The sequence below is a fragment of the Akebia trifoliata genome, chromosome 7 (genome assembly GCF_017979445.1).
Source record: "Akebia trifoliata isolate Shusen 1 chromosome 7, ASM1797944v1, whole genome shotgun sequence".
Taxonomy (NCBI): Eukaryota; Viridiplantae; Streptophyta; class Magnoliopsida; order Ranunculales; family Lardizabalaceae; genus Akebia; species Akebia trifoliata.
Window position 1 is genome coordinate 27,758,803 of NC_141381.1, and position 10,491 is coordinate 27,769,293.

Consider the following 10,491-nt stretch of genomic DNA (forward strand, 5'->3'; position numbering starts at 1 on the left):
CCCTATACTCTTTTAACATGGCATGTGCTAGAACCATAGATTATTTTTCTCAGTATACACACTTACACATATGTCAGAGAGGGGGATACACCACATCCAACAACTAGTACGTGCGTCTCAAAAGCGTTCAAGTGCATTACATTACCGGGCTTGTGAGATTCCGGCCATGCATCTTTGAACAACTAAGAATACAAGGTAAGTTTCTATATATATAAGTTAGATAGTCTATCTTTACTTGTCCAATATAAGACTAAACGTTAGATTAAAACAAAAACAAAATTGACTCTCTCTTTTTTTTTTTTGTTGAAAAAATTGAAGTTTCCACCAAATCTTTTGATTAAAATAAATAAAGCTAAAAGAAGTTGAGGGTTCAGACCTTTCAAAAGCAATGAGCAACCTACCAAAATATTTATTTACTTATTTATGGAAATAAATTATCCAATCCTGATTGATGAGTGGGACCATTGAGTAAGCACCACATGGCTCTCAAAGGAAGCCTTGAATCCTGTTGCAACCCATCTAGCCCACCGAGTGTCCATGCCTAGAGCTCTTAATAAAATGGGAGGTACAAATAGGGGATTGGCCAGTTGCACATCACCTAGTATTGATCACTCTTCTATCCTTTTTTTTTTTTTTAATAAGAAAAATTCATCCTATCCTTACTTTTACCCCATGAAAAAAAATGTTTCAACAACATTGAAGTTAAAGAACATGTCTTTAGTAGGAGTTCTAGTAAATTTTACACCCAACGTATCATTAATAGGAAAAATCCTGTAGATTTTAAACTTATTCGTAGATTATGAAACTTTAAAAACTTAATTTAAAGTTTAAGAAACTTTGATGTCATGGTTCATTTTCTTGATTTTCAGGAGTGCAATCATAATAATGGAATACAAGTGATTTTTTTCAAAGTGATGGAGTGCAACTGTTACTAGGTGATGTGCAAACTAATTGCTACCAAAATAAGAAAGAAAAAAAACAATAACAAGGTAGTAGGTCATGGGCATGATATCTACATAAGGAGAGAAAAAAAACAAATCAAATAATAATAAAAAAGGCTATGGAAAATAGTACTTGGGGGAATATATCAAAGATAAGTTAAAGGTATGTGCCATTGCCTTTAAGCGAGTGACTTTAAGTGGTCTTAGCTTTAGATATTCGCTGTGTGGCACCACTAGGTGTGGAGGGTCCCTTTTACTGTGAGAGGTAGAGAGATAGAGAGAGAAGGGTCCCACCTAGAGAGAGAAAGAATGGGTCCCACTATAGTGACAGTTGTCTCTTGGCCTCCTCTATGATTAGCAGCGAAAACGACTCGTACAGCGTGCGGATGGCTCCATCTCACAAAGTAAGGGCATCAGTTCCCTTTGTGTACCCAGCAGTTTTTGATTCATATTTGCCACTCTTTCATTTCTAAAATATCAAAAATGCCATTTTTTCAAACAAGATTGAGACATTGATCGAGCCAAGACAAGTTGTGGTCTCGGTCCCCAGTGAACACTGATCGAGCCAAGACAGAGAACTGGCCCAATTGTTGCAACATTCAGGTCGACAATTGTGTCCCCCACCCCCAAATACTCCTAACTTGGTTTTAGTTACTTTTGACAAAATTAATCGGCCTCGTTTCATTCAAGAGAATTAAAAAACAGAGAATACATCATCATTTCTGATACATTAGTGTATCAAGGCCCCACATCACATCTCCATCATTGATTGATGCTATAGGGGTAAAAAGGTATCATCGTATAATTTATGCGTGTCAACTCTAGATTGTTTAACCCGGATTTCCAACTCCATAAACGAAAATATGTTCCTACAATTTGACTTCTTGGGTAACACCTATGTGTTGAAATGAACACAAATTATAATGAAAAAGACCCCCCCTCTTAAAAAAAAAAAAAAAAAATTATGGCAACATTGGGAATGATTTTAGGTAAAATCGAAAATAAATGTGTAGTTCATTGAATTAATGTATTGTAATTAAATGTAGAAAATCGTAAAAAATAAATGTTATGTATAACAAAAAGTCAATTAAAGTTTGGTTAATTCAAAGTCTATTGGGGTAGTTTGTGGGAATGTGGGCAGGGGAGAGGACAATGGGTACCCATTTAACCGCAATTACAATTGTAGAGTTGTTTTTGCTAGTTTACCTCGAACAACTCAAATCTTCTTGATGATGGATTCTCTTTCTTCACACACACAAAGGACATCGATATGGTACTTACCAAACACTCGACTCAAATTGAAATAGAAATTGTAAAGAATAATAGTCAGTAGTTTTGACCACCTTCCAAATGTCTTTTCTCTCAAGGCCTCTTTTCCTATTTTTAGGTCAATCTCTTTTCTTAATTATCATTTTAGCCACATCATCACCTATCTTGATTCATGAGGGTTCAGGTTTAAACAAACTTATCCTCTCTTTAAAGCCTAGGTTCATCAATATACAATTTATCTATAATAGGAAGTGATTCATTTGTGAAAGGATATGATTGATATGGTCCATCACTCTAAAATTCTCAGGATTCTTTTCCAATTTGAACTTTACCATAATAATACAATTCGGGATGGATAGCCACTCAACTCACTCGATCAAGTTGTGCCATGTGAACCTACTTAGCTTCTTAAGTACCAATTGTTTGAGCAGTGATGGATACTCCCTCTTGCTCGACCATCGAGCCATTTATAGATCCAGACATGTATAGGGTCCAAATTTACCCTATACAAAAACCAATATGACAGTTCTGGATCTTTTCTTATTTGAACTAATTAGAATCAATTCTCTTAAAATCCAACTGATTAAAGATCAAAACTAATTGAAACCAGTAAAAACCAAGAATCATAACTTTTTTTTATATAAAATCGATCAATACCATCAACTTAAGACTTGTTATTAGAATTGATATAAATTAAAATTGAGAAAATAAATAAATCAAAACAGAGATTGATTTGTTAACCCCAATTAGGGATAAGAATAACTCAAGCTACGTCATGGAGATTAGCTTAACACCAACTATTACTCAATCTAATCTCCTCGAATGCAACAAAGGACTTTTCTGTGCCACTATGCTTAAATTTTTATTATTGTTTTTATTGACTTGAGATTGTGCTATCTCAAGTTGTAAGAAATAAATCTTTCTTCTAAAAATTTGCCAATCAAACACTTGATCTCGACCAAAATAAAGAATCCAATGCAAACTTAGTCCAAAAACACACAAAAACAGTCAAAGTAATTCTTTTAATACGATACTTTACGACCAAAAGCCTTCACGTCGTCATACTAACATCATTCGATAGCTGTAATCTCTCGATTTCAGTAGAGGAGACATTCTTCCACCATATTTTGTTGGGAAAAAAGGGGTATTTTGGTTATTTTAATGAAACACAACGTTAAATTGGTCTGTGGTCATTTATATAATACGTACCAGACTTGATAAAGCTATTTTTGGATTGTAATTAATATACCCATCTTTTTTTTTCTTTCACCACCAAAACCACCTTTTACGCTTAAAAACATAATTATTTTATTTTCTATATTAAGGATTAGTTTCTTATTATTATATTATATTATGTAGAAAGAGAGTGAGAGAGAGAGAGAGGCGTACGATGTTGCGTATAAAATAGAGTTTCGCTAAAATAATCCATTGGGGTGAAGAATAAGAAATTGCAAGAGCAATGATGAGGGAAGGGAGGAAGTGGGCGCAGGTTAAGCACGTGCGCGTGGGGGAGGTTTAAAGTTTAAACATCATTAGAACTTGAACAACAGAGCTGAAGTTGCAAAAGAAGGTGGTGGCGTTTTGATTTTCCTACTAGTGATTGGTGTTTCTACTAATGGGCAGAATCAAAATCATGATTTTAAGGTTATTTTTTCATTTATTTATCTCTCTCTTTTAAATTTTTGAGATTGACATGAGATGAGATAGTGGTGGTAGAGCTCTGTTTTCTCTGTATTTCTTTGTTTTTTATTTTTATTTTTATTTTTTATAATTTAGATGGAAATCTTGATTATTTGAGAAACAACCCTGACTTTGATTTTCAAATTGGATGTCTCAATCAAAATGGGTTTTATGAATTTGATTGAAATGACATCAAATAATCACAATTTGATGATCAACTAGAATGTTTGATCTCTCTTTGACCAACTCTGCTTTTTTATGTGTATATAAATTTAATATCTTTACAGACTGACTGATTATAATTTATTACAGGAAATGGGCGTTCTTAACTACGCCTGTCTCTAGAGAATCAATCTTGAATTCTTGATTGTTTGTGAGAGAGGATGTTTTATGAAATAGTGGTTGTGGTGTAGTTGAATCTTTGATCAATCATGGAGGTGGGATGCATGATTCTACCATGTTGAAGAATTTAGATACCCAGATATGAAGTTTATGAAACTTGGATCTCGGCCGGATACTTTCTATACTTCTGAATCTGTAAGGTAAAGATCATCAAAAAATAATCTCAATTTTTCTTAGAGAATTTTTTTTTTCCTTCTTGGAGTAGATTTGTTAATTTTTTATATATATGTCAAAGTAGGTCTGTCTCCACAGAAGTCTCTAGTGATCTCATAATTCATGTCAAGGGAAGCAGATATTTGCTTCACAAGGTAAAATTACAAAGACCCATCTTCAGAATTTTCAATTTATAGCTTCAATTTTGATATTTGATGCTTCATAAGATAAAATTACAAAGACCCATTTTGAGAATTTTCAATTTATATCTTCAATTTTGATACTTGATGTAATTTGGTTGAATGATGTTCTTTGCTTATCCTATAATTGATTTGTTTTACTTCTTTGTCTCAGTTTCCCTTGCTCTCTAAATGTTTGCGCTTACAACGATTATGCTCCGAATCATGCAATTCGTCCCAACAACAAATAATCCAACTTCCTGACTTCCCAGGCGGAGTTGAAGCTTTCGAGACTTGCGCCAAGTTCTGCTATGGAATTACCATTACTCTCAGTGCCTTCAACATTGTATCAGTCCGATGTGCCGCTGAATACCTCCAAATGACAGAGGATGTAGAGAAGGGAAACCTCATCTACAAACTTGAAGTCTTTTTCAATTCTTGCATCCTTCATGGGTGGAAGGACTCAATATTGTGTCTACAAAGTACAAAATTTTTACCTTCGTGGTCTGAAGATCTTGGAATCACGAGTCGATGCATTGACGCCATTGCCTCGAGAGTCACAGCACATCCCACAAAGATGAAATTGTCTCACAGTTACTCTAGAGGTGGTAGGGATGATGTTTCATCATGTCAAGGAACTGAGAGCCATAGACACAGAACTAAAGGTTGGTGGGCTGAAGATATAGCAGAATTGGGGATAGATCTCTATTGGAGAACCATAGTAGCTATTAAATCCGGAGGAAAAACACCCGCGAAACTAATTGGCGAAGCATTGCAGATTTATGCATCACAATGGTTACCCAATATTTCTAAAGATGGGAATATTATTAAACAAGTGGGATCAGATCCGGGGTCGGACCCAATTGGAGAGATAACATCGAGGCATCGGTTACTCTTGGAATCAATAGTAAGCTTACTTCCAATGGAGAAAGGCTCTGTCCGTTGTAGTTTCTTGCTTAAGCTCTTAAAGGCCGCAAACATATTGGGTGCTTCTTCTTCTTCAAAGATAGAATTGGCAAGAAGAGTGGGAACTCAGTTGGAGGAAGCGAAAGTCACTGACCTTTTAATTCCCTCCTTATCATACACAAATGAGACATTGTATGATATCGACATAGTCATGACGATATTGGAGCAATTCATGTTGCAAGGGCAGAGTCCCCCAACTAGCCCACCGAGAGCCAAGTTGGGTTTCCAAAGAAGAAGGTCTCGGTCTGCGGAGAACGTTGATTTTGAGTTCCAAGAGAGTAGGAGGTCTTCTTCAGCATCACATAGTTCAAAACTTAAGGTGGCAAAGCTTGTGGATAGGTATCTTCAGGAGATTGCACGAGATGTGAATTTGCCTTTATCTAAGGTGATTGCAATTGCAGAGGCCATACCTGATTTCGCAAGGACCGATCATGATGACCTCTACAAAGCTATTGACATTTATCTCAAGGTAAATTACATAGCACCTTTAATTTACTTGGTTTCTTACTTGAGTTTCGTAAAAGTTGCTTGTTTGACATAAAAAATGAAGAAGCCTTCGATAATATTTTCACTCCCCACATATAAGGATGTATCTAGTATATAACCAAATTCTTTGAATTTGGTTCTTCTTTTCATTGTTATATTCTTTGGTTTACATTAGAAATAACAGAAGACATGGGTTTAGTGAGAATTGAAGGGAAGAACAAGATTCGTTCAGCCGACCACAAAATTTTGGTATAAGATGTTGATGATGATGATGATGATTGTAAATCTTCAATATTCTTTTGAACAAATAATAATTTTTTATTGTTACCTATGAGATTTGTGAAGAAACTAAGCAACAAAGATCGAACCCAAAAACACAAGGATTTATGTGGTTTGGCAATATGCATATGTCCACGGATTAGAACAAGAACAATCACTATTTCTTTCACGCTTTACAGCCATAGAACGTGTATCTCCCAAAAATAGAAAACCCTTCAGAAAATTCACAATTGCTTTTTTCGTAACCCTGACTCAACATACTGCCAACAGAATGTACAAGACATTTACACAACAGAGATCCCACCATTGAATGGGGTGTCCTAATTCCAAGTACCACACACACCACTTCTTCTGTAGTAATTTCCATTAGTATACATTAATACAAAGTAATACATATTAAAACTAATTTACAAAATGGTATTTCAATTTCTTTTTCCAATCATCCAGTCACACCCAGAGCTCAACAAGAGTGAGCGGAAACGTTTGTGCCGAATCCTAGACTGCAAGAAACTATCCATGGAGGCCTGCATGGATGCCGCACAGAATGAGCGACTCCCATTGAGGGTAGTGGTGCAAGTTCTCTTCTTTGAGCAAGCACGAGCAGCAATGGCTGGTGGCCATGTAACCGAGCTTCCTAACAACCTCAAGGCACTTCTAGCCACCCACGAAGATGACCCATCGAAGCCTCCACCTCCACTAAGCACCACTGGCACAGGTCCAGCGGAGGATGAGTGGAGCATCTCTGGCCTTAAATCACCAAAGTCAAAGCTCTCAACACTTCGAATGAAGCTAGCCGAAGATGACAATGACATAGACGACGGTCTCATGAGCCAAGACGGTGTTATGAGGAATTCCAAGCTTAAGACCCTCTGTTCGATTCCTGCTAGACCTAAGAGGATGTTAAGTAAGCTGTGGTCTAGCAATAGAAGTGTGAATGAAAGACATTAAACTGTTTTTTGTTTATTTTTTTAGGTTGTCAAATGGTAATGTGAAGAGGTCATTTCGACGTCATCTCTTAGGTTGGGATCTCCCATTTTGCATTGTTGATGTACTTTTATCCTAATAATGAACTAAATTATTAGCTAGTGAAGGCAAAAAAGTATTCTGGGGATTTCAGCTTGTGAAAACTGGTTTGGACCCCAGGCTTGTAAATCACCAAATATGAGACTCAAAATGGTTATTTTGTCTGTAATTTTTCTGTCTCATCTTCTTTTAATTGGATTGCATTTTTGTGTCTTATCTATGTGCAATAGTGTTCATACCACGCTAATAAAAATAGATTAACTTTGTTTTAATCTTATTTTCTCCGTGATAGTGCACAATTGGTTGATTGGTCGGTACTTCAATTGATCTGAAATCTGAAAATAATAACTTATTCCGATCAACATAGACCAGCATTACAGTTTATACTGGTTTCAATCTTGTCCACATAAAAACTTGAAAATGATGGTATGAAAGAGGGAGAGAAAGAGACTGCAGAAATTCCATTTTCATTATTATTTAGGCAACCACTATCGCTTGAAACAAAACTTAGAAAATGATAGAAACCTGCCTAAACTTTAAAATAGCTTTCTCATGAATGAAAATTCGTAAGTACCATCGAAAACTCAACCTTTAACAGCATTGACAACCCCTCAAGTGGGATAAAATTTTACCCTAAGCCGATGTACGCGATTTTTTTTTTTTTTAATTATCACTGAGGATGACCACAAATTACATGCACCGATATCACGATTTTTAGCTATTAGTTTTTGTTTTTTTGAAAACGACTTTATGATGTTTTGTAAGTGTCAAGGATAAGGACTAAATTCAGCTAGACCGGACTCCATGATCTTTTCCAGCTGTTAAGAATTTGAATTAATCTCAAGTGTCTCAAATCAGCTATAGATTTGGTTTCAACCTCACTTGTATCTTCCCGATCTAAAGAGAACCATAGTACAACAACTCATTTTATATTTTCAAAATCTTGTTATAAAGAAGAGAGATTAATGGTGAAGTGACCCCAGTGGGGGACACAAGGGGGCATCTTCATGTGGTGGTGCCGTGTGCATGCCCGTAGATGCATTTTTTCTGAGATACGAGTAAAATGCATCAACGAACATGCTTGCCCCACCACACCCATTGTCCTTGTGACCACCTTTCATTAATACACACCAAAAAAAAATTAGATAGATTGATGGCAGATACATAAGTATAGTAATTAGATAGATTGACGGCAAATACATATATATACAAATTAGAAAATGGTATGGACAGCCAATTCTTTTCCCGAGGTTACGGATCCATTTTGCGGACTTCCCTTGCCTACATTGTTCACCTTGGAAACCTGATGCAGTTATGAGTACAACTGGGCGTGGGAGGCACTCGGTCCTCCAGATTTTTAAAGGCCGCTGAGGGCACAAAGGACACCACACGATGTGCGGTGCTCTTCCAACCGATGGACCCTACCTTTGACTAAGCCGTTTTCAAGGTGGGTAAGCTGTTAAACAGAAAAGATAACTCTTCCCGAGGCTCCAGTCGATGTCTCCGGACTTCCTAACGTTGTCGTCAGCCACCACATCCCGGTTCAGAAATTTTAACCCGACTCCATTTCGAAGAACGAAATTTTTTTTTGGAGGAAGTTGGTCCTGGGCAATCCTTATTTGCCTCAAACAGCCCAATTTTTAATATTAATGGGCTTGAGTCAGTGATGCTGGCCCACCCACAATTAACACAAAAACAGGGCTAAAGTGACTTTATGGACAGTTGGCCCACACCTTTATAAACCCACCACAACATTATAAACCCACAAATGAAAAGTAAGATAGATTCATGATGATTCGATTGAGAAAGAAAAAAAAATCAAATTAAAATTGTTTAAAATCATCAACAAAACTAATAGTAATCTAATAACAAGAAGTTATTAATGGTCTAGGCATGAAGTAGATTTTTAGCCAGATTAAAACTTCTTCTTTTTAGTTCAAGTCAAATCTAATCCATTAACATCATATTTACAAGTATTTATTTATTTATTGGTAAGCTAGGAAGGGCCCCACCCTTTTATTAAGGAGGTTAAATTTGTAAAAAATTACAATACGAGTCCTCTAATAAAATTAAAGATAATTCATGAAGAACATTTAAATTATCAATCAAGGCAAAACAATTTTGCAATAAAGCCCCCTATCTAGTTAACCAATTTGCAGCACGGTTTGATTCTCTCCAATAGAACTTGAACAAAAGAAACGCTTCTTCAACTCTTGAGATACAAAATTCATATCAAACTAACAAAAAGGTTTTAAAGTAGAAATCGAATTTAAATCACATAAATATTATAAAATTTATCAAAATAAATATTAAAAAAAAATACAAAATATTACATGAGCGCTTTTTCTCAATAGAGTTGAAAGTGTAAGAGATAGTACCACATCGCCTGGGTATCATGACCTTGGGCTTTATATAAACCTGAGGCAATCCTTACCTTACAAGCCGGTTTTGTGAGGATGAGTTAAGCCCATGAGTTTCTATATGGTATCAGAGAGTGTAACAACAGGGATGTACAAGACGTGTTATACGTGAGGGGGAGTATAAGCAATAGTCCCATGTTGCCTGGGTATTATGACCTTGGGCAATACATAAACCTAGGGTAATCCTCACCTTCCAAATCGGTTTTGTGAGGATGAGTTAGGCCCATGGGCTTCTATAATAATCACTTAAATAAAGTGGCAAATTCTAGTAGTAGTCCAATAAGCAAGGGCCTCATTTATACTTATCTTAGGTTTGATGTCTTTCATGAAATTTCACAATATTTATTTTCTACGTACAGAATTTCTTGAAAACGTTTTTCATCAAATGTTTAATGACTATTTGGATGTCGTGGAATATTTACAAATGAATAATATTGCTAGAGTGACTGTGCAGGACACTGCATTGGACACTGAGTTGACATGGAGATGTGCACAAAAATGTAGTGCTTTAACTAGTATTTTGAGGATAAGTACCTCTGGTTTTGTGCACACCTCAGCATCAGCTCAGTGTCGTAGGAAGTCACTTAAGCATTGATTATTCTTTAAAAATTAGTAAAACAAAATATAATTGTGATAAGTGTTGGTGACGACATCGATCAGTGATGCCTGTGATACGAGGTAGTCACAGTGGTG

General features: G+C 36.0%; 1 protein-coding gene across 3 annotated transcripts; it reads left to right on the top strand.

The window, feature by feature from the left end:
* Positions 1-3,630: 3,630 nt before the first annotated feature.
* Positions 3,631-7,547, top strand: LOC147398731 (Phototropic-responsive NPH3 family protein). Of its 3 annotated transcripts, none has more exons than XM_086448015.1 (5): positions 3,631-3,922; positions 4,203-4,432; positions 4,528-4,600; positions 4,800-6,059; positions 6,803-7,547. In XM_086448015.1, exons 2-5 carry the CDS (start codon positions 4,374-4,376, stop codon positions 7,301-7,303), a joined length of 1,893 nt encoding a protein of 630 aa, XP_086304141.1. In that variant the 5' UTR covers positions 3,631-3,922; positions 4,203-4,373; the 3' UTR covers positions 7,304-7,547. The 3 variants fall into 3 exon arrangements, with proteins under 3 accessions (XP_086304141.1, XP_086304140.1, XP_086304142.1); XM_086448014.1 differs by having other exon boundaries at positions 3,631-3,854; XM_086448016.1 differs by having other exon boundaries at positions 3,632-3,854; positions 4,531-4,600.
* The last annotated feature ends 2,944 nt before the right edge of the window (positions 7,548-10,491 follow it).

Excerpts from the sequence above, each read along its gene's own strand:
- LOC147398731 (XM_086448015.1), top strand. The coding sequence starts at position 4,374 with ATGAAGTTTATGAAACTTGGATCTCGGCCGGATACTTTCTATACTTCT. Across the intron at positions 4,601-4,799 it reads GCAGATATTTGCTTCACAAG|TTTCCCTTGCTCTCTAAATG; the intron begins GTAAAATTACAA and ends TCTTTGTCTCAG. Across the intron at positions 6,060-6,802 it reads CTATTGACATTTATCTCAAG|TCACACCCAGAGCTCAACAA; the intron begins GTAAATTACATA and ends CCAATCATCCAG.